This window comes from Bos indicus x Bos taurus, chromosome 18 (assembly GCF_003369695.1).
Source record: "Bos indicus x Bos taurus breed Angus x Brahman F1 hybrid chromosome 18, Bos_hybrid_MaternalHap_v2.0, whole genome shotgun sequence".
Classification (NCBI taxonomy): Eukaryota; Metazoa; Chordata; class Mammalia; order Artiodactyla; family Bovidae; genus Bos; species Bos indicus x Bos taurus.
Window position 1 is genome coordinate 16,429,401 of NC_040093.1, and position 24,192 is coordinate 16,453,592.

General features: G+C 51.9%; 1 protein-coding gene across 2 annotated transcripts in view; it reads left to right on the forward strand.

The window, feature by feature from the left end:
* Window positions 1-24,192, forward strand: part of FCGBP (Fc fragment of IgG binding protein) — a 58,884-nt gene that overhangs the window by 12,958 nt on the left and 21,734 nt on the right. Inside the window, exons 2-9 of one of the 2 annotated variants that reach the window (XM_027515815.1) lie at window positions 4,149-4,205; window positions 5,639-6,886; window positions 9,036-9,382; window positions 13,640-14,210; window positions 16,170-16,774; window positions 20,414-20,981; window positions 21,743-22,335; window positions 23,535-24,129. In XM_027515815.1, the coding sequence (XP_027371616.1) occupies window positions 4,151-4,205; window positions 5,639-6,886; window positions 9,036-9,382; window positions 13,640-14,210; window positions 16,170-16,774; window positions 20,414-20,981; window positions 21,743-22,335; window positions 23,535-24,129 (4,582 nt within the window). In that variant the 5' untranslated portion in view covers window positions 4,149-4,150. The remainder of the gene's footprint in view (window positions 1-4,148; window positions 4,206-5,638; window positions 6,887-9,035; window positions 9,383-13,639; window positions 14,211-16,169; window positions 16,775-20,413; window positions 20,982-21,742; window positions 22,336-23,534; window positions 24,130-24,192) is intronic. The other variant, XM_027515816.1, reaches the window with a different exon arrangement.

Here is a 24,192-nt window from a genome sequence, read left to right on the forward strand (position 1 = left end):
ACAGCCAAACAAATAAATAAAAGAAAAAATGTTTAAAAGAGCTCAGTACATACATGGAGCTATTGCCTACCACACTGGACAGCCAAAACACAGAAGTTTCATCATCACGAAAACAGTATAAGCGGACACATACAAGATCTCCTGGAGAGGACTTCCCTGGTAGCTCAGCGGTAAAGAATCTACCTGCCAAAGCAGCAGAGGCGAGTTCCATCCCAGACCTTGGAAAATCCCACGTGCTGTGGAGGGATTGAGCCCATGAGCCACAACTACTTAGCCTGTGCTCTAGAGCCTGTGCTTTGCAACAAGAAAAGCCACTGCAATGAGAAACCTGTGCCTTGCAACCAGAGAGCAGCCCTGATTCCCTGGAACTAGAAAGAAACCCACATAGCAGTGAAGACCCAGCTCAGCTGTAAAAAAAAAAAAAATATATATATATATATATTTAAAGCAAAGACATCACTTTCCCAACAAATGTCCATATAGTCAAAGCTATGGTTTTTCCAGTAGTCATGTACGGATGTAGGAGTTGGACCATAAAGAAGGCTGAGAGCTGAAAAATTGATGCTTTTGAATTGAGGTGCTGTAGAAGACTCATGAGAGTCCCTTAGGCAGCAAGGAGATTAAACCAGTAAATCCTAAAGGGAATCAACCCTGAATATTCATTGGAAGGATTGATGCTGAGGCTGAAGTTCTAATACTTTGGTCACCTGATAGGAAGAGCTGACTCACTGGAAAAGACCTTGATGCTGATTGAAGGCAGGAGGAGAAGGGAGTGACAGAGGATGAGATCATTGGATAGTATCACTGACTCAATGGACATGAGTTTGAGCAAACTCCAGGAGATAGTGAAGGACAGAGAAGCCTGGCGTCCTGTAGTCCATGGGGTTGCAAAGAGTCAGACACGACTTAGTGACTGAACAACAACAGAAAGATCTCCTGGAAAAAAGAGGCAGTTAGAGAAATAAGCAGAGAGAGAATCTGAGGAACACCAATGTTAAAAGAGTTATTGTAGGAAACAGACCAAAGTAACACAAGATCCAGAAGAAAGTGATATGGAAACCAAGGCATTCGAAATTTTTAAGGAGGAAGTGTTTGTGTCAAATGTTACAGAGGAGCTACATTGGAGGGTTTAGCAGACGATTTCAATGCACATGGAAGTCAGATTGTGGTGGGTGAGAGAGACATGGGTGGGGAGGTGCAGAACAGGACCATAGATGTAGCAGGTCTAAAGTTTCAAGCGGGTAAAACAAATAAAGGGAGCTCCTGTAAATCAAGGAAGTGGATGGCCAGTGCCACGTAGGAGGAATAAAAGAGATTAGCCTTACCTCGGGTTCTTGGGAAATGACACATATAGAAAAGGATATCTAGATTCCAGGCCTGGAGTTAGCAGGTAGAACATGATGAAGAGTGGAAGGAACTGCACCGGCAAGATGAAAGTTGCCGGAAGTGGGGCATTAGGACTTCAGACAGCCCTGCCATGAATGTGGACTTGCGTTCACAGGAACAGAGAGGCATGGAATGTTCTTGAGCAAAGGAGGAAGAAGGTCAAGTTTGAACCTCAGGGAGCTTAGTGGCAAGATGGAGGAATCCCCAAGGAGGTGTAAAGATCCCTTGTGGGATCCAGAGCATGAAAGAATGAAGTTCAACATTTCCAGCAATTTTGACCTCCTTGATCTGAATGTACTCTGAATTGAGCTGCAGAATAAATTCTCTCCACCTGTGCTCTGGATCTCCAAAACCCAGACAAGCCAGAGGGCCCCAGGGGTCTCCAATGGTGTGACCAACACAGGTCTGCCCCCAACGGAACCTGTCAGCAGGGAGAGGCCAGAGGCTCAGACACACAAACACCCCCTTGTCTGGGCTCAGCCCAGGACTGCTGGTGCAGGACGGATGTGATTTTACTGACCGCAAGGAACTGCCCCCACAGGTTATCTCGGGGATCACCAGTGGGATTTCTGAGAATTTGATATGGCATGGAGTAGGGCACAAGGTGTGTCATAGCATACCCCCCTCCATACACACCTACCGCACTCATACCCCTTGGGCTCTGAGAGGAGGGAGAAGGTCCCAGGGGTGTCACATCCTAAATTGTGGGGACTTTCCACCACCACCTCACTTCTGGGGACTCTGCAGAATGCAGCCATGGATTTGGATGGGGGAAGGCTCCTCTCTGGGTTAATCAGGGGAGACCTCAAGGCTTAGAGATTGATGTGAAGAATCACCTTGGGTCTTACCCTAATTCTCTGCCCCTCAGCCCTTAATTCTCTGGATGTCTCAGGCTAAATGAGGGGTATCTATCTGATATAGAAGATCTGACATTTTTGTTTGCAAATAGCTCTTTCCTCCTCAGGACTCGAAGCAGCGCCTCCTCCCAATCCTTTCCCTCAGGACCCAGGAAGCCACCACACAAAGCTCTCATTCCCCATGCATCCCCTCACCCCTACCTGTTTCTCGATACCTTTGGCTCTCATTCAGTCTCTTGTTTGCTCACCTCATTTTCCCGGTTGACTTTGGGTTTCAGTCAACTCTGAGTCTTTATCTCTCCCTCTGGGAACCTGCCCTGGGTGGGGGCTATGACAGCTCCCACCCACCCTGGCCGCCTGGAGGCCCAGGCCTTGTGATAAGGGAGGAGAAGTCCTGGGGGCAGCAGCTGCTGGGGTGTTGTCTGAGAGGACAGCCAGGCTTTGCAGCTGCTGTTCCCAGGGGAGACTCCCCAGCAAACAATGAGTCCTGAGGCTGGGAGGAGGAGAGCAGGGCATGGGTCAGGCCAGCCCCTTGGGAGGAAGTGACTCCATCTCTGAACACCCATACCTCCTCTCATCTGTCTCTGCTTCTGCTCCCCTAGATGTGACCTAGAACTCCATCTCCCATCCCAGGCAGATTTTGGGTTGATGGGGGCACCACATCGCCCAAAACTTGTTCAGCTAGACCCTTCTCAGGAAAATAAAACACCTCCCAGAAAACAAATTCTCCAGAAAGCAGAGCCCATTGTCTACGTGGAACCAGGAAACAGTGGCCTCCATCCTTCTTTGCAGGCAGCTCCAGCCCCTGCATCCCACCTGCTCCCCACCTGGGGCCACACCAGAAGAGCCTGCCTCCCCGCTACAGTCCTTGAGAGTTTACAGTATCCTCTGGGAGACAAATAAGCCCAATGAGGCTATTTCTGATGTTCCCATTTTGCAGATTAGGTACCCAGGAGATCCTGTGGTTTGGGGGTGGAGGTACTGTGTCCCACTCCACAGCCCTGGGTCAAGTGCTCAGATTCCTGCCCCCCCCCGCCCCCTCCCCCACATCTGACCTTCCCCACTCCCCCGGCCTTGAGTGACTGGAAACAGGATATGGATAGCTGGGGGCCAGAGAAGAGCTTGAGGGGACTGGGGACCCGGATGTGAGTCCTTCACTATTATTCCTGGCAGGAGCCAAAAGGAAAAAAAAAAAAAAAAGCAAACAAATCTAGCCATCAAACCAGCAAACAGGACCAAATGCCACTTTCAGCTCCTGCTCCCTGCCGTCTGAGAGCCCAGGTCCAGGCCCTCAGCACCCTGCTCCCCAGCTGTTTCTCTTGGGGACACCACCCTGCCAGGACTGAAGTCTCTAGCAGACTCCCTAGGCACAGCCACCAGCTGTTCTCACATCCCTCTCAGGAATCAGGCATGCAGGCTTGCCCTCACCCTTCACAGGCCTCCAGGGTGCTCATTCCAGCTGACCCTGGGGTCAGAAGCCTCCTCCAGGAAGTTGGCACCATCTGTGTGGCAGGTGGCCCAGGGAGTGGCCTGAGGAATTAAGAGACTCCACTATATAGGCCAGCCCAGAGGCCATTCCCACAGCTCCAGGAACCTGCAGGTGAGAGAGGCCGCGTCACCTTTAGAAGCAGGACATCAGGTCCCCTACCCTTGCCCCTGGCTCCAGGCCTCCCCATCTCACCCGCTACCAGACCCACAGGACATCCGACTCCTGTTCTGCCCTCCCTGCCCAACCACCAGACCCACCAGATGTCCAACTCCCCTTATACATACGTTGGCCCTTGGACCCAGCTCACCTCAGCCTTCCTGGTGCCCAGGTAGCCCTTGTCCAGAGACAAGGCACTTTTGTCCTCTGACAGAGGGACAGATCCGCCTCCCATGACCCCCTCTCTTCTCCCACTGCAGACATGGGTTCCCTGCGGAGCTGGTGGATGCTTTGGGCCGGAGCAACCCTCCTGTGGGGTAAGTTAGACCGAAATCCCATCTATGTCCTGGTTCCAGACTGAAGAACTCTGCCTGCCTGGGTCAGCACCCTCCACTGGAGCCACCTCTGCAAACCCATCTCCCAGTGTGACCTCAGGCTCGCTGAGATTGGGAGAGAGGGCCGTTAAATCAGGCAGAGAAATGTGGTGGAATTCACCCATCCTCTGTCAGTTCTGGAGGGAAGCAGGTAAAATCTTTAGTCCCTGAATTCAAGTAGGTAAGAATTGCTACTTTCTTGATTTTCTGCAGCTCAACTCAAGTTTTGACTTAGAGCCTCATTCTGTGGAGGTGATGGAAGATTTCACTAACATCATTTGGAGGGGTGGGCTTGGTGCCTAATTCTCTAGGGCTTTGTCCAGGACTAGAGTCCTACATAAAGCCAAAGCTCGGGGGACGGATGGGACATCTGGGGCCTCTAGTTACCAGTCAACATCTATTTAGGTTACTCTAGTTACATTCATCCCCCTGATCCCCTGGTGCTGTGGGACACTGGGATGTTCTTCAAGGCTCCCCTTATTCAGCAGACAGTCCCTCTGTGACCCCCCACAACACTCTCTAAGACCCCATAGAGTGATCTCTCTCTTCCTCTCCCCGTCTCCTCTCAGCCCTGGAGGATCTCTTCCTTGATGGAGGTGTTGAAAAGTGCCCACTCCTCTCTATTGCTAGGAGACATTTTGTCCATACTCTCATAATCCCCTTTTACCCTTCACACTCATGCTTCATCCTGTGAACACAGAAATCACAAACTGGCACCTGAGGTTGGGCCCCACAGTGCCGTATTTGTTTTATTTATTTGTCTGGCTACACCGGGTCTTAGTTGCAGCAAGTGGGATCTTTAGTTGCACCACTTGAACTTTTAGTTCCAGCATATGGAATCTAGTTCCCTGATCAGGGATTGAACCCAGCCTCCGTGAACTGGAAGCTCGGAGTCTTAGCCACTGGGGACGTCCCCATACTGCTTACTTAAAACAATTTTGGATTGGAAATTTCACACAGAAATTCAACTCTCCAATTGCTTTTGAAAAATGGTAAGATCTGACATTTTTAAGGGAGAACCTATAAGACATCATAACCACAACAGATTAAAGCCAATAGCAATGCGTATGGCATATGAATGTTCTAGCCCCACAGTCGCCCCTTCTGTCTCACACATTTATGTCTCTTGTTGGGCCCCATCAGCATTTGAGCCTGAGAGCCCTGTCTGAAGTGTTCAGGCTTCTGGAAGGCAAAAGCCAGAAAGGTTGGTAGGTGATCACTGCGTGACTAAGGGAAAAGGAGAGAGAAGAGAGAAAACAGAAACTCATGTTAATGTTTCAACCTGCGAGCCAGGCACAGGGCAGGAGGCTGCTTCTCTGACAGGGGTAGGGGGGATTGGATAAGGCAAGACCCACGACTGCATTTTCTCACCCCAGGGTTGACCCAGGAGGCCTCAGTGGACCCCCAGAGCAGCGGGGGTGAGGAATTCCTCACGGCCTTCCTGCAGAACTATAATCCCGGGTACAGCAAGGCCTATCTCTGCCTCCTCCTCTCCAGTCTGTCGGACAGCCTCACCTCAGTCTCCATCCTCAGCCGGGCAGATGGCACCACACAGAAGGTCACTGTCAGGCCAGGGCAGTCAGTCTTGGTCAACATCAGCGCCAAGGCTGAGATGGTCGGCAGCAAAACCTTCCAGCATGCGGTGGTGGTCCGCGCTGACCGTGCCATCTCGGTGCAGGCGGTAAACGCTAAGCCCAGCACGGCGGATGTGACACTGCTGAGGCCTGTCCGCGCCCTGGGCACTGAGTACTTTGTGCTCACGCCCTCCAGCCCTTCGTCCAGGAACCTCCAGGAGTTTGCTGTGGTGGCGGGTGCAGCCGGTGCCTCTGTCAGTATACGGCTGAAGGGGTCGGTGACATTCAAGGGCAAGTCCTACGCAGCAGGCCGTGTCCTGAATGTGACCCTGGACCCCTACCAGGTGGCCCAGATACAGAGCACATCTAACCTCTCGGGGTCAAAGGTCACTGCCAGCAGCCCCGTGGCTGTCCTCTCCGGCCACAGCTGTGCCCAGAGAAACTCGAACTGCAACCATGTGGTAGAGCAGCTGCTACCCACGTCTGCCTGGGGCACCCGCTACGTGGTGCCCCCTCTGTCCTTCCACAGCCAGCATGATGTGATCTACGTCATGGCCAGCCAGGCCACAAGGCTGACCTACCACCTGGGGGGCACCACTGGCTCCCGGGGGCTCCAGGCAGGCAACGTGGCAGAGTTTGAGATCCAGCAGTCCCGGCCACTCTACCTGTCTGCAGACGTGGGCATCCAAGTCCTGATGTTTGGTGCGGGTACCACCAAAGATGGAGAGACCTATGACCCCCACCTGGTCCTGATCCCAGATGTGGCGGCCTACTGCCCTGCCTACGTGGTGAGGAGTGTGCCAGGCTCTAAGGGTGTGGCCCTGGTGGTGACGCCAACCAAGGCTGCTGGCGAGCTGACCATGGATGGGCAGAGGCTAGGGGCCAAACTCTCCTGGGCCGCTGTGCCAGGCAGTGAGTTCTCATATGCCGAACTGGACTTTGGCACAACTGACAGTGTCCATGTGGCCGAGGCCGCTACCAGCTTTGGGCTGCTCACCTTCGGGCTATACCAGGACGTGAGCTTCGGGACAGCAGCTGCCTGTGGCCGGAGTGAGTGACAAAAAATGACCTCTGACCCTGTCCAGATGGTAACCCTTTTGCCGACTCTCCTGCCTTTTCCCCTTTCCCATTATCTCTGTGCTCATCTGTGGTTTCTGGGTCAGCTGAGCTGCCTCCCACTTACCTGAATCCTCCCTGCCATCCTTCCTTTCCTTAAGCCTTCCCAGGTCCTCCCTGTCCTCTTCCCCCCACCCTACCACAGAAGCAATTCTCTAAATGTTTAGCAACTGGCAAGACCCAGAGTCCCAACCAGTCTGCAGAGATACCAGACACAGCTCTGCAGCAGGGTTCTAGAAGCCCGCAGGGTGTCTGGCATCAGCCCTTTTTCTATTGCTTTTGTGGAAGGAGGGGGTCTGGGGAGAGCCAGGGTGCCAAGAGGAAGGGATCTTTACGGGCTGGGATCAGGTCAGCAGTTTCTTACCAACCAGCTTGAAAATATTTTGTTATTCTAGCAACTGATAGACAACTATGTGTGTGTTCAGTCACTCAGTCATGCCTGACTCTTTGCAAACCCATGGACTGTGCCTGCCAGTCTCCCTTGTCAATGGGATTTTCCTGACAAGAATAATGGAGTAGGTTGCCATTTCCTCCTCCTCCAGGGGATTTTCCTGACCCAGGGACTGAACCCTCGTCTCCTGCATCTCTTGCATTGGCAGGTGGATTCTTCACCACTGAGCCCCTCTGGGAAGCTACAACTATACCAGTTACTAACTCCCTCCCTCACACATACACCTCATATATGAAAGCCAAACTCAGGAGATCTAAAAGTATTAATATAATAATGATGGATACCGTGGGGGGAGTATTTCTCAAAATACCAGGGACCACTCTAGGGGCCTTGTATGTGTTAACATAGTTCATTTCTAGGATCCGGCCCTGTGTGTGCTTGGGGGCCCAGCCTGTCGAGGAGTTGCCACCAGGCAGTGCAGCGTTTGAGGGCACGGATGCTGAAGCCAGACTTCCCAGGTTGAGATCCCACCTCTGCCTGTGTGACCTGGGGCTTGTGACTTCACCTCTGTGGACCTGTTTCCACATCTGCAAAATGGGAAGAACGCCTGCACCCCTCATGGGATTGTGAAGTGACAGTGCAATAAGTTAACGCAGTGGAGCCTTTAGGGGGCATCAGGCTAGTGAGCAGGGCCACGCAAGGGTGAGCCATTATTGTGAGCAGTCAGAAGGCAAGAGCTTTGGAAGACCAGGGGACAGGGGAGGAAGAGCTGTTTCTTCCTGTGTGGGCCCCCCTCCCGAAGCAAGGATCCTAGACACGGGTCCCCAGCACTCCTGTCCACCCTCCAGGGCATGGAAGCCACTCAGCTGCAAAGGGCCACTTTGGGCTTGATTAGTGATGGGGAAAAGACAGGTGAATGTTAATAACAGATAATAACCTCATTAACACCTGAGATCAGTTCCAAACCCTAACTTATGTTTTAGCTTATTTACACCTGGCCACTCTCCCCTTCCCAACTGTCCCTGTGAAGAAGGTATTACTATCACCCCCATGTCACAAGTGAGGAAACTGAGGCACAGAGAATTTTAAATTACTTTCTAGCGTCACACAGGTAATTAGTTGTCCCAAGATTCAAATATAGGCAACCTAACTCTGCCATTTCCATTCTGTTGAACAGTCTGTTTTCCATTTTCTATCTTTATTTTATTTTTATTTTTTGACTACACCGCACAGCATGTGGGACTTTAGTTCCCTGACCAGGGATCAAACCTGAGCCCCCTGCCTTGGAAGGATGGAATCTTAACCACTGGACCACCAGGGAAGTCCCCACTTTCTATCTTTAAAAAAGGATTCCTTAACCTTTTACCCTGAGTGGGAAGGTAGAGGAAAGGGGGGAAACAGAGAGAAAAAACAAAAATGAAGGCCTTTCTGTGATTGTCCCTGCCAGTGGCTCTTCACCACCTTCCAGTTCCTCGGGGCTGAGCCATATTAAACTGGGGAACCACCAAACCTAGGAACAATCAAGCCTGAGCCGCTCTCTCCCTATGAAATTCCAGACTTCAGTCTCCCCACTTCTTGAATGGGCGGCTGGGCGTCAGCCATCCAAACTCCCCAGGGCAGGAGAACTCCAGGATTCCCACTGGGTGGACACTCCTGATTCTTTCTCTGTGGCCATCCTCCTTCCCTCCCCAGCCCAGCGGTCGCTGGAGAAGACCCCCTGTGAAGGCAAGCAGTGTGCTGCCAGGCAGGTCTGCAAGGTGGTAAATGGGCAGGCCAGGTGCGTGGCCCCCGTGGCTACCTGCCGTGCCCAGGGTGACCCCCATTATACCACCTTTGACGGCCGCTACTACGACATGATGGGCACATGCTTGTACTCACTGGCGGAGCTGCAGAGTAACGATGACAGCCTGCCTGCCTTCAGCGTCGATGCCAAGAACGAGCACCGAGGCAGCCGCCGTGTCTCTTACGTGGGCTTGGTGACCGTGCGCGCCTACAACCATGCAGTGTCACTGGCCCGCGGGGAAGTTGGCTTCGCCCGGGTAAGGATCCAGAGGAGCCATCAGAGTTTAATACCCAGGAGCCGCCTGCCAGTCAGATGGAGGAGGCAATGTCTGGGTGTTGGACCCCAGACCCAAGCTCTTTGCCATGGGGTGGAGGGTGCAGAGAAGTGGGCCAAGGGCGTGGGGGCTGGGGAAGGGGGATTTGAAAACCAGTGGCAGAACCTTAAAATCCTTTTGTTCAGCAATTCGATTTCTAAAAGTTTTAAGAATGCTCAGAGATATGGTTAGAAAAACAGGTTTATGCCAATGTGTTTATATTATTGTATCAAGAAGGCAGTGAGGGTCGGGAAGAGAAAGAAGACAGATATCCAACAATGGGAATTTCTTAAGTGACCAAACCCTAAAATTTTAGTGAGTACCTACTATGTGCTGGGTTTGTTTCTTCGCACTTTCTATTGTATTAATGCATTTAATGCTAACGGCAATCTATGGAGGTAGGCACTATTAACACTTTTTGATGAGGAAACTGAGGTCCAGAACAATGAATGACTACTCAAGAGCTTCAGGCTAGTAAGAGATGGAGCTGGGAACACCAGCAGGGTAGCTCCCAAGCCTGCATCTTAACCTCTAGGCTATTCTGCCTCTGGTAAATGGATCGCTACTCAGCCAACATAAATAACAGCAATCTAATAATAGGAAAATAAATGAGGAGTGATTTTTTTCCTACTATATTGCTATGAACATGCTTAAACATCCAGAAAGATTGAAATCGTTGTACAGTGAACACTCATTTGCCAGTTGCCTAGATTCTAAACACTTTACTCCTCTTAGTTCATCATACATCTAACATCTGCCTGTCCCTCTGTCCACTCAACAATCCCTCTTTTTATTCACGTAATTTTAAAGTTATTTTTAATTGAAGGATAATTGCTTTACAATGTTGTGTTGGTTTCCGCTGTATAACATGGTAAATCAATCAAAACTATATGTCTCTGTATATGTACACAGACATTTGTATATATAGTCCCTCCCTCTAGAGTCTCTCACCACTGGCCCACAATCCCACCCCTCTGGGCCATCACAGAGCGCCAGGCTGGGCTCCCTGTGCCGCACAGCAGCTTCTCGCCAGCTGCCTGTTTTGCCTACGGGAGTGTATATAGGTCAGTGCTACTTTCTCAGTTGATCCCACCCTCTCCTTCCCCCACTGTGCCCACAAGTCTGTTCTCTTTGTCTGTTATCTCCATTCCTTCACTGCAATTAGGTTCATCTGTACTGTTTTTCCAGATTCCATATATATGCTTTAATGTATTATATTTGTTTTTCTTGACTTACTGCACTCTGTCTAACAGGCTCCAGGTTCACCCACCTCACTACAACTGACTGCAAATTTGTTCTTTTGCACTTGAAAGTAAGTTCTAGACATCAACACACTTCATCCCTAGAGATTTCAACATGTATACCATTAACTAGAATATAATATTTTTACATTTTTGTTTACCTTTGAGATAAAATTTAAACATAACGAAATCCACACATCGTAAGTGGACGGCTCACTGAGTTTTGATGAATGTGCACATCTAAGCTCTGTCAAGGTACAGAATGTTTTCATCCTTCTGAAAAACTCCCTCATGTCCCTTCTCAAACAATGGCCAACCCACGCATAGAGGCAATCATAGTTCTAACTTTTCTCCACCAGAGATTACTTCTGCTGGTTCAAGAACTTCATAGTAACGGAATCAGCCAGTGCAAGAAGCCTTTTGTGGAAGGCTTCTTTAAGCTCAGCATAGTAGTTTCAAAGTTCTTTCCTGTTGCTGCAATTAATTTTTTAATAGATAAAGCATTCACAGCTCAAAACAAGAAGGCACGTTGTGAAAGGTCCTGCTTTTACCCCCATCTCCACCTGCTTTCCCCTGCTCCCCACAGGTAACGACTTTTACTGATTTCTTGAGTGTTCATCTAGGGTTTCTTTATGCCAATACAAGTAAATATAGACACACATTCTTACCTCTCCCCTTTGTTAGCAAACAGTACTGTACGTGGGCTCTGTTCTGCACTTGACTTTGCCCTGAACAGTGCATTCTGGAGCTGTTTCCTCAGTGGGGAGGGAGCCTCCTCTTTCCTTTCTATAGCTGCACAGCCTGCCATTGGCTGAATGCATTATGGTTCCTTTTGCTCAGCCCCCTGTGATTGGATGCTGTGTTCATGATGGTGAGCACTACTGCCCTGAATATTCTTTTTTTAAAGTTATAGTTTTTAATGGAGATCTCTTTTATAAAATTTATTTATTTGGCCGAGAGGCATGTGGGGTCTTAGTTCCCCAGTCAGGGATCAAACCTGCGCCCTCTGCAGGTTTCGACTTTTTAAAAGTCCATAGAAGTACGGACTTTTAACCACTGGACAGCCAGGAAGTCCCCATGAATATTCTTGTACTTCTCTCATCTTATGAGTGTGCAGGTGGATCTGTGAGATCAATAACCGTGTGGATTAAAGCAGGTGTTTTTGAGGTCTAGATAGGTTGAACACAAACTCAGGGGGACCTCAGATCCCTTGAACTTATGTCCAGGATCTTGTATCTGCTGTGTAGTTTTTCAGAGAGATGAACTATTACTTTGTCAGATCCTTACAGAGGTCAGTGACTTAGCAAAGGTTTAGAGTTACAGGTAGAATGATGCTAGGATGCCCACAAGACTATTTTAGAGACAATAGAGGTTCATGAAATGGTGACTTCAGATGGGCTCATTATTTAAAAAAAAATGTATTTAAAAGTAGAAAAAGAAACTTGCATGATGCATAAATATGTGTGTGTGTGTCTGTAGCAATATAGGTGGTTTTCTCTTTTCTCATTTTTAATCATGTGTGCTCTTTAAGTTTCCTGTACTGAACAGATACTACTTGTGTCATGAACAAATGAAGACCCCTGGTCTTAAGCAAGAGATGGATTTGGACAGTGGTCCCTGGACTGAGAGCCTGTGAATGTGGGCTGTCTCAGTCACTGCCTGACATAGACTTGGACACACAGGAAGACTCAGGGAGGCATTGCTGACTGAATGAATGATGTCTTACCTTTGACCTTGCTCATGCTGTCCTCTCTGTCTGTTATCCCTTGTTTTACACTCCATCTACTTGGCTAAGACAAGACTGTGTGAAGAAAGAATCAGAAAGAGATGCTCAGGAAGAGGAAAATGGTCCTGGGGACAGAGAGAATACATTCCTTATCTCCCAGCTGGACTCTCTGTCTCCACTAAGGACATTTGCAAAGGAACACCTCTCTCCCTCTTGGTTTCTGTGGCTCTCTCTCTCCCTGGTCCTTTACAGCTCAGTTCAGTGTCCCTTCCTCCAGGAAGCCTCTCCTGACCTGAAAATTTAGGTCTGCCCTTTTTCTAGGCTCCTGCAGCCTCTTATTTCTCCATCGTCCCAGCCCTGATCACTAGGATCTGTCACTATCCAGTGACAGGTCTGTCTCCCCCAGTGGAGTGGGATCTGGTCATCAATATATCTCCAGGGCTCTCCCAGGCCAGGGCCAGGCCCAGAGTCAGTGCCCAGTGAGTGTATACTTAATACAGCAGTGCCTAATTCACTTACTGAGTGCCTGCTATTCTGCCAGGTACTGTTCTCGTATCTGGAGATGAAGCAGTGATTGAAGGAGACCAAAACCCCTGTCCTGTGGAGCTGACAGTCTAGTCAAGTTAGAGACGATAAACATCAGATTAGCGCTTCTCTGGTGGCTCAGTGGTAGAAAACTCGCCTGCAAAGGCAGGAGATGTGAGTTCGATCCCTGGGTTGAGAAGATCCCCTGGAGGAGGAAATGGCAACCCACTCCAGTATTCTTGCCTTGGAAATCCTGTGGACAGAGGAGCCTGGTGGGCTACAGTCCGTGGGGTTGCAGTGAGTTGGACATGACTTAGAGACTAAACAGCAATAAACATCAGATAGTTGTTGCAGATGGCATTTTAGAAAGTTAGACACTAGAGGGAAAAAATAGAGCAGAGAAAGGGAACAGGGACTAAGGAGGAGTTGCCATATAAAATAGGGTGCTCGGGGATGGCCTCCCTGAGATGGTGACGTTTGAGCAAAGTCTTTGTAAGAGGCAAGGGAGTGAGCCATGTGTATTTCTAGGAAAAGAACCTTTTGGGCCAAGGGAAAGGCAGGAGCAAAGATGCTGAAGCTTGATGGGTGGCACTAACAGGAGGGAGGAATCCCCATGTGGCTAGAGGAGGGACACGTGTGGGAAGAGATGAGGGGCTGAAGGCCAGACCACACGGGGATCTGACCCTCCCCTCCTCGTTCCCTCCGCAGATCGACAACCAGCGTTCACGCCTGCCTGCCTCCCTGTCTGGGGGACGCCTGCGAGTGTACCAGAGTGGGACACGGGCCGTGGTGGAGCTGGATTTCGGACTGGTGGTCAGCTACGACTGGGATGCCCAGCTGGCACTCAGCCTGCCCGTGCGCTTTCAGGGCCAGGTGCGTGGACTGTGTGGCAACTATAATGGTGACCCCACTGATGACTTCCTTACACCTGACTCGGAGCAGGCTCCCGATGCTGTGGAGTTTGCCAGCAGCTGGAAGCTGGATGACGGGGACTACCTCTGTGAGGATGGCTGCCAAGAAAACTGTCCTGCCTGCACCCCAGAGCAGGCCCAGCTCTATGAGGACAGTCGTTTCTGTGGCATGCTGACCCAGCTCAACGGCCCCTTTGCTGCCTGTCACGAGGCCCTGGACCCCCAGCCCTTCCTAAAGGAATGTGTGTATGACCTGTGTGTGGTCAATGGGGATCGAGCCAGCCTGTGCCGTGGCCTCAGTGCCTACACCCAGGCCTGTCTGGAGCTTGGCATCTCTGTCGGGAACTGGAGGTCATCAGCCAACTGCCGTGAGTGATGCCCTGGTGGGGGCTGGGAGCATGTGGTAGGAGGAAGGGGTGCCCCCTGCATCAGAGCATTGACTGTGGTCCAGCCTGGAACTGGACGATGCTGAGGACACAGCAATGGCCAGATGGCCAGGCTCTGCCCACAGTGAGCCTAAAGTTGAAGCAGATGTAGCACTAGACAGTGATGGTCCAGAGTGGTCAGGGCTGGGATGAAGGAAGTTCAGAGGGGCTATGCGAGACCAGAGAAGCTTCCTGACAGCCTGTGGGGTGACGGAGACTCTCCTAGAGAAAGGGATGCCAATCTGAAGCCTGTAGAAAGGATTAGAACTAGATGGGAAAGCAGGGGGCAAGCAATGGGCTCCAAGCTGAGAGAAGGACATGTGCAAAGGCTTGGCATGAGGTGTCCCAAAGCAGACATGTGAATATCACTTCACTTATAACCCTTCTATGACTCTCCGACATCTTCTGGATAAAGTCCAAGCTCCATAGCCAGGTATCCATTCACTGAATCATTCATTCACTTATATATCCATTAATTCATTCATGCATCCCCTAAACCCCTATCTGGCTCCACCCCTGTGTTAGTGATGGGCATAGTGGGGACCAACACACACTTGCCTCTGCCGTTGTGAGGCTCCCAGAGAAATGTTCAGGAGGCAGAAAGCCCAGGGCAGGAAGGAGGAGAAGGCTTCCAGGTTCAGGACTTGAGACAGGGACTCCGGAGAGGCATAAGTCTGAGGGAAACACTGGGGCCATTTGGGGTTTGTCTTGGTCACTGCTGTGTCCTCACTGCCCAGTAAACACCACCATCACCACCAGCACAACCATCACCACTGAGTTTCCCAATGCCTGGTGCAGAAGAGGAACCAGTGTATTCGTTTATCTCTCCATTAGTTTTCACAGCATTTCCTGGGCATTTCTTGTGGGCCAGGCCCTGTCCTTGGTGCTGGAGATTCCACCATGTTTGAGACAGATCAGGTCCCCACTCTCATAGAATTTATAGTCCTAGCAGGGAAGACAGAAGCAAGCCATAAACTGTGGAATATCTTCAGAGAGCAAAAGAAACAGAATTCATGGGATAAAAGTAAATGGGAGGCTCAGGAAGAGAGTTCTCAGGGAAGACCTTTGTGAGGGAGTGCCTTTGGAGCAGAGACCAGGATTAGGGAACAGAGTGAGTTAGCAATGACGCTCTGCATGGGATGTCTCTACATAGAGGAGGCTATTATTATCCCATTCTGCTGACGGGAAAACTGAGGCACAGAGAGGTTGGAGGTGTCTGCTCATAATCACACAGCTGAGAAGGGGAGAGCTGGGATTTGAACCCAGGCCGTCTGGGTTCCAGGAACCTTCTGCATGCCTTCAATGAGGAAAGGCTAATACAGTACAGGCAGAGGGGAAAAGGAGAGGGGGGAGTGTGAGGACCCGAGAGGAGGCCACCGTGCAGGGTGGAGATAGCCAGAGGCAGACTGGAAGGAGGAGATGAGGACAAGGAGGTGAGGGGGCAGACCGTGGAACCTGGGGAGCCTCATGGCCAATAGGAGGACTCTGGCTTTTAACCTGAGCAAGACGGAGCCACCAGAGGGCTCTGAGCAGGAGAGGGGACTCAAGTGTTCACAGATCCCTCTGGCTGCAGGTGAGGAACAGGATGAGATGTAGGATGGGAGCAGCCGGGAGACCAGGCAGGAGCTGAGAGCTGACAGCACCAGGGTGGGGACTGTGGTGCGCGGAGAAAGGTCAGATTCCGGATCGCTCCTGAAGATGGAGCTCACAGGATTTACGGACAACTTGGTTGTTCGGCAGATAAAGAGGAGGGAATCAACTACATTTCAGGTTTGGGGCGTGAGCACCCAGAAGGATGGGCGTCCATTAACTAAGATGGGGAGCCGCGGGTACGCAGTGGCTTGGGGAGGGAGGACCTAGCACGTTCCCGCAGGCCTGATTCACTCTCCCGTGTCCCCGCAGCCCTGTCCTGCCCAGCCAACAGCCGCTACGAGCTCTGCGCCCCGGCCTGCCAAGCCTCCTGCAACCCCGACGCAGCGCCGTCCAACTGCTCGGCGCGCCAGTGCGTGGAGGGCTGCGTGTGCCTCGAGGGCTTCGTGGAGAGCGGCGGCGCCTGTGTGGCGGCCTCGTCCTGCGGCTGCATCTACGAGGGCCGCCCGCTTGCGCCCGGCCAGGAGGTGTGGGCTGACACCACTTGCCAGCGGCGCTGCACCTGCGACGCCGCCACCGGCCAGGTGCGCTGCAGCGACACGCAGGGCTGCCCGAAGGGCGAGCGCTGCCTCGTCCAGAACGGCCTCCGAGGTTGTTACCCCGACCGCTTCGGAACCTGCAAGGGGTCCGGGGACCCGCACTACGTGAGCTTCGATGGCCGACGCTTCGACTTCATGGGCACCTGCACGTACCTGCTGGCTGGCTCGTGCGGCCAGGCCTCAGGGCTGCAAACCTTCCGGGTCCTGGTGGAAAACGAGCATCGGGGCAGCCAGACCGTGAGCTACACGCGCGCCGTGCGGGTCGAGGCCCGCGGCGTGAAGGTGGCGGTGCGCCGGGAGTACCCTGGCCGAGTGCTGGTGAGCGAGGGGCACCCGAGGCTGGCTGGAGGGGCCGGAATCCCCCTTAAAGAGGATGGGTCTGGTGGAGGATGGGGGTCTGTTAGAAGACCTGGTGGTCAGTAGTTAGGCCTGCCACCCCCCACAAGCTGGGCAGTGCTGCTCCTTCCTGGCTGTGTGTCTTTGTCTCTTGGAGCCTCAGGTTTGTCCTCTGACAAATAGGATAATAAGATGGTGCCTCCCCAATGGCTGTCGCTTTATAAGGTGGTTGTGGAGATTTGGCCAGTTGTTATTTGCAGAATGTTTAAAAGAGGCATTGGCACCCAACAAATATTCAGTAAATATTGACTTCATGTTTTATTGCTATGAACCCTCCAAAGGTAAAGATTTGGGCTTTCTCTGGAGGACAATTGATATTCAGAAAGTGAGGTGACCTGAAAGGTCCGGAACAAAAGTGTGTTGGCAGGGAGGTGTTGCAAGGTGTAGGGGGTGCTTACAAATGCGCCCACAGGTCATAGGTTTCTGGACAGAGGGTTCTTAAAGAGACAACCACCCAGCAGAAGTCAAGAACCACTGATTTTTTCTTTAAAAAAGATAAAAATTGAGAAGCAGGATTTCTTAAGATTTACAGTGATAGTTGATAATTATTATTGAGCAGTTTGAGGCAGTAGCCCCTGCCTTAGGGAGGAGAATGAACTGGAAATGGAAATCCAAGAGAGTCTTCCGTGTGCCAGACACTGCACTAAACCCTTGACAGGCCTTAACCTGTAATCCTCAGAACAGCCTTAGAATAAAGGAATTCTGCCCACAAAGCCTAGTGTTTGGAATAGAGAAATTGTAGCTAAACAGAAGGCATAATTTTAATATTTATATTCTCATTTGAGATGACATTTAAGCTGAGTCTTGAACAATAATAGCCAATATATATACATATATATAGATAGAGAGAGAGAGATATGCATGCATTATAGTCACTCAGTTGTGTCCGACTCTTTGCGACCCCGTAGACTATAGCCCATCAGGCTCCTCTGTCCATAGTATTTCCCAAGCAAGAATACCGGAATGGGTTGCTACTTCCTTCTCCAGGGGATCTTCCCGACCTAGGGATCTAACCTGCATCTCTTATGGCTCTTGCATTGGCAGGCAGATTCTTTGCCACTGAGCCACTTGGGAATAATTTACTTCTGTGTGTTAAATGCTTGATGTACAGTAACTCATTTGTTAACCTCTGTAACAACACTGTGAAATAGCTAGTGTTGTTGGAGGAGAAAACTGAGGCTCAGAGAAGTTAAGTCACCTATTCAAGGTCACACAGCTAATGAGTGGCAGGGCCAGGATTTGAAGCCAGGCTGTCTGGCACCAGAGTCCATACTCTTAACCTCTACATTCTGTTGCTTTTCCTGAATAAAGAGATGGAACAGGCAGGGAGGGAAGCGGATGGAAGAGTGTTCCAGGGAGAAGGAACAGCAATTGCAAAGGCTCTGAGGCAAGAACAAACATGAAGGGTAGAGGGACAGCACGGAGGCCAGCAGGGCTGGAATGGAGAGAGGGAGGGGAGGGCAAGGGAGGGGGTGATGTCGGGGATGGTTATGATGGAGGTTTTAGATTTAATCTGAAACCTGAAGGATGAGGAAGAAGCCACCAGGTGAAGAGTGGTGGTTGCCAGGCAGAGGGAACAGCAGGTGCCAAGGCTGAGGCTGGACTGAGCTGAAGAACAGGATGGAGCCAAAGAGGCTGCACCTGAGAGAGAGGCTGGGGAGGTGGGGGAGAGAGGCTGGTGGGGGATGAGGTCAGAGAGAGGGGGCAAGCAGGGCCTGGTGGGTAGAGGGCTTGATTTTAAACTGAGATGTGAAGGATAATGGGGAGGGAGCCAGACCAAGAATGAGGATGTGGGAGAGAGTAGGTGTGTTGCAAGCATAGTGTACAGTAAGTGCAAAGGCCCTGAGGCTGGGCTGAGCCTGGTGAGTTCAGGAGACTGTCAGAATGCTTGCGTGGGGACTTCCCTTGTGATCCAGTAGTTAAGGCTCCATGCTTCCAATGCGGGGGGCCTGGGTTCAGTCCCTGGGCAGGGAACTAGATCTCACATGCCACAACTAAGAAGCTGCATGGCACCACACTATGGCCTTTTAGGCCATTCATTAAGGAGTTTGGATCAAGGCTGACACCTAGAAGGTGAAGTAGAGGTGGCTAAATAAAGAGTGATGGGTGGTATCCCAGGTATCCCAGGGAGAGGTCACAGCAAGTGCAAAGGCCCAGGGGTGGGGGTGCACTTGATCTGCTCTGGGAGACAGCAGGGAGCCCAGGGAGGGAGGTGGGAGGTGGTGCCAGCACAAAGATGGACAGGAGCCACAGTTAAGCAGGATGTTCTAGGGAAGGGGCTTAGATTTAAGCCAAGTGCTAAAGGATGGAAGGGAAGCAGCCAGGAGAAAAGTGGTAGGCGGTGTTCTTGGCAAAGTGAAAAACCGCTAAAGTTAGACTAAACTAGGAGAACTGGGCGACTATCAAAAAAGCCAGTACCTTCGTCATTAAGTGCATCTTTCAACCATACCAGAGTTTATGCTAATTAGGTGAATCAGGGCAGGTCCCTAGGTAGCTTCAGAGTGAAGGCTCAGTTCCCTGTCAGGAAAACCAAGGTGACTGAGGTGGGGTTAGGTGACTGAGGTGGGACTTTCAGTCCCCACCCTGGGCCTCCAGTGGGGAGAGAGGACTTGGAGACTGAGCTTAAGCAAGTGGCAGATGACTTCATCAACCCTGCCTACGTCATGTAACCTCCGTAAAAACTCTGAACAATGAGCACTTCCTGGTTGGTGAACAATCAGTGTAGATACCTGGGAAGGAGGTGCACCTTGACCCATGGGATAGAAGCTCTTATGCTTGGGACCCAATATTCCTGTTAATCTGGCTCATCATTTGTACTGTTTATAATAAAACAATAATCATAAATGTAGTGGGAAAATGGTGGCTTCCCGGATGGCACCGTGGTAAAGAATCTGCCTGTCAATGCAAGAGATGTGAATTCTGTCCTTGGGATGGGAAGATCCCCTGGGAATGGCAACACACTCCAGTATTCTTGCCTGGAGAATCCCACGGATAGAAGAGCCTGGAGGGCTACAGTTCATGGGATCACAAAGACTCGGACATGACTGAAGCGACTTAGCAGGCATGCACATAGTAGGAAAAAGAAAAAAAAAGAAGAAATAAAGCCAGTGTGCATTAGGAGCAGAAAGAGTGAGGAGGAGAGTGGGAGAAAGGTTAGGTCAGGGAGGAAACAAGGGAGACAGAGCCTGTAGGTTTTGAAGGCCATGGGTTAGGGATTTAGATTTAAGCAAGTACTTGAAGGATGAAGGGCTTCCCAGGTGGCGCTAGCAGTAAAGAACCAGCTTGTCAGTACATGAGACGTAAGAGACCTGGGTTCGATCCCTGGGTTGGGAAGATCCCCTGGAGGAGGGCATGGCAGCCCACTCCAGTATTCTTGCCTGGAGAATCCCATGGACAGGGAGGTGGATAGTGGGCCAGGTAGAGGGAACAGCAAGTGCAGAGGCCCTGAGGGGCATCAGGAGAATATCGAGGAGCCCAGCAGAGCCAGAGCTGAGTGAGTGAAGGGAGGGCCACAGAGCCTCGACTACCCTGACCTCTTGGTCCTCTCCCATCTCTCCCCAGGTGGACGATATCCTTCAGTACCTGCCCTTCCAGGCGGCAGATGGGCAGGTGCAGGTGTTCCGCCAGGGCCAAAACGCTGTCATCCGCACGGACTTTGGCCTGACAGTCACCTACAACTGGGACGCCCATGTGACCGTCAAGGTGCCCACCAGCTACGCTGGGGCCCTGTGCGGGCTCTGCGGGAACTTCAATGAGGACCCAGCTGACGACTTTGCTCTGAAGAGTGGAGGCCAAGCTGCCAACGCACTGGCCTTCGGAAATAGCTGGCAGGAGGAAACAAGGCCAGGCTGTGGCGCAGCCCAGCCAGGCGACTGTCCCAAGCTGGACTCCCTGGTGGCTGAGCAGCTGCAGAGCAAGAAGGAGTGTGGGATCCTCGCTGACCCCAGTGGTCCCTTCCGGGAGTGCCACCGAACGCTGGACCCACAGGGTGCTGTGCGCGACTGTGTCTATGACCGCTGCCTCCTGCCAGGCCAGTCCGGGCTTCTGTGTGATGCACTGGCAGCCTACGCTGATGCGTGCCAGGCTGCTGGGCTCACCGTGCACCCCTGGAGGAGTGAGGAACTTTGCCGTGAGTACCGAGAGTGACAGCTGGGGGGCTTGGCCTTATGTACATTCATTAATATATAGATAGCATTAAGTCACTTAATTCTTATAACAGCTCCATGAGGTAGGGGTGTGGTTATACCCATTTAACAGATGAGGAAACAGGTTTCTACTTCATTGTCACTAACTTACATTTAAATGGGCCATGGGTGGCTCTCGGATTGGACGGACGGTGCAGAGAGAGACTTGATTGGGTTCAGTTTCAGGGTTTTCTGTTTTTGTGGAAACCCCTGTTTTATAATCTGAGGTGGTGAGTTTGGAGTGAGGAATGGGGATTCTTTTTCACTGTTTTCTGTACCACCCTGGACAAATATTTTAATTTTCTATAGAATTACTACCACCAGTACTACATTACTGCTATAGAACAAAGAAGCTAAAAATACTGCATTTACAAATACATTGCATAGATTATAGAGACACATGCCTATGCATGTTTAAAATATATATCACAGATCCACAACTTGTTACCAACTTGAATAAGGTCATTAAAGACAGTACAGATGACCCCAGACCACAGTTAAATTGGAATAGAATCTTAATTATCAGGATTAGATTAACTGGGATGTAATGTTTCCTGGGCCCCACCGAACTGAGGGGTTCCTTGCCGCCGGACTGCTTATACGTGTGAGTGTGTGTGTGCATATGTGCATGCACGTGTGGGTCAGGGGGTCTTCGGTGTCACCGGGGAGCAAGGCTGCTTCGTCCTGACGGCCCCTTTCCCTGCAGCGCTGAGCTGCCCATCCCACAGTCACTACGAGGAGTGTTCCTATGGCTGCCCGCTGTCCTGCGGAGACCTCCCGGTGTCCGGGGGCTGCGGCTTCGAATGCAAAGAGGGCTGCGTGTGTGACGAGGGCTTCGTGCTCAACGGTGAGTCCTGCGTGCCGCTGGCCTCCTGCGGCTGCGTGTACCAGGGCTCCTACTACCCGCCCGAACAGACCTTCTACCCGGGACCCGAGTGCGATTCCCTTTGCTACTGCGAGGAGGGCGGGCTGGTGTCCTGTGTGCCGTCCAGCTGTGGCCCTCACGAGGCCTGCCAGCCGTCCAATGGCGTCCTGGGCTGCGTGGCTGTGGGCTCTACCACCTGCCAGGCATCCGGAGACCCCCATTACACCACCTTCGACGGCCAACGCTTCGACTTCATGGGTACCTGCGTGTACGTCCTGGCTCAGACCTGTGGGACTCGGCCTGGCCTGCCCCAGTTTGCTGTCCTGCAGGAGAATGTGGCCTGGGGCAACGGGAAAGTCAGTGTGACCAAGGCGATCACCGTGCAGGTGGCCAACTTCACCCTGTGGCTGGAGCAGAATCAGTGGAAAGTCACGGTGAGAACAGCCCAGAACGTGAAGGGGAGGGGTCTTCGGTAGAGGGAGGTCTGTGGGTGGGGAGTGCACAGCTCTCAGCTGAGGGGCGGGGGGCACAGAGCTCTGAGTAGATGTGGGGGGCATGGGGTCCCCCAGGAGAGGAGGTGCCAGTCAGAGCCTACAGTGGGGAACCAAGGAGGGCGGAGACCTTGGGGACCTGGGCCTTCTCCTATGTGGCTCAGTCTCCCCTCTCCTTGCCCTTTTTCTTTTTTTAAATTTGTTTATTTATAACCGTGCTGAGTCTTGGTCGCTGTCCACGGTCTTTCTAGTTGCGGCGAGTGGGAGCCACTCTCCCTTGTGGTGCTCGGGCTTCTCATTGCAGTGGCTTCTCTTGTTTTAGAGCACAGGCTCAGTAGTTGTAGCACACAGGCTTGGGATCTTCTTGGACCAGGGATTGAACCCGAGTCCCATGCATTGGGAGGCGGATTCTTTATCACTGGACCACTGTGGAAGCCCTCCCTGGCCCTTGATTATCCCCTCCAGACCCCCCCCAACCCCGTCCTCCCTTCCACTCCACCCTCCGCTCCACCTGCCCCTCCCTCCTGGTCCCTGCTGTCCTAAGAGCATTACTCCATTGAGACCTATATTCATTTCCTGAGACTGCCGTAACAACTCACCACCACCTTGGTGGCTTAAAACAACAGAAATTTATTCTCTCACAGCTGTGGAGGCCAGAAGTCCAAAATCAAAGTGTGGGCAAGAGACTCACCCGCTCCAGGGGTTCTGGGGGAGAATGCTCCTCCGCCTCACGCCGCTTCTGGGGCTTCCAGGTGTTCCTGGCTTGTGCCCCCATTGCTCCAGCCCGTCTTCATTTTTCACACAGCCTTCTCCTCTGGGTCTCCCTGTACCTTCTCCTCTTCCTGCTCTTTTAGGGACATTTGTCATTGGATGTAGGGTTCACCCTAATCCAGGATGATCCCATCTCAAGATCTCTACCCTAATTACCTCTCCAAATATGGTCATATTCTGAGGTTCTTGGCGGACTTATCTTTGGGGAGCCACTGATCGACCCACTATGAACCCTATTATTATGCCCATTTTACACATATGGAAACTAAGACCCAGAGAGGTGAGATCCCATGGATCTTCAGTGTCAGGCAGGGGCCTGATCTAGGATCTCGACGCGTACCCTCTGAAGCCCGGCCTGTCCTGCCTCCCAGGTGAACGGCGTGGACAGGAGGCTGCCCGTGCTGCTGGACGAGGGCCGGATCCACGTCTTCCAACACGGCTCAGACGTCGTGATCGAGACTGACTTCGGCCTGCGTGTGGCCTACGACCTCGTGTACAACGTGCGGGTCACTGTCCCAGGCAACTACTACCAACAGCTGTGTGGCCTGTGTGGGAACTACAACGGCAACCCCAAGGACGACTTCCAGAAGCCGGATGGCTCACAGGCGGGCAGCGCCAATGAGTTTGGCAACTCCTGGGAGGAGGCGGTGCCCGACTCACCCTGCCTGCCGCCCCCCACCTGCCAGCCGGGTGACAAGGACTGTGACACGGAGCTGGAGTGTAAACCCGAGCTGCAGAACAAATACGAGCAGCAGGAGTTCTGCGGGCTCCTCACCAGCCCCACAGGGCCCCTGGCCGCCTGCCACAAGCTCCTGGACCCCCAGGGCCCCTTGCAAGACTGTGTCTTTGACCTCTGCGTGGGCGGTGGCAACGAAAGCATTCTCTGCAGCAACATCCACGCCTATGTGAGTGCCTGCCAGGCAGCTGGAGGCCACGTGGAACCCTGGAGGACCGAGTCTTTCTGTCGTGAGTGAGGGGCAGGGAGGGGGAGGCAGAGACACGGAAGGGGCAGACCCTGGGCCCCAGCAC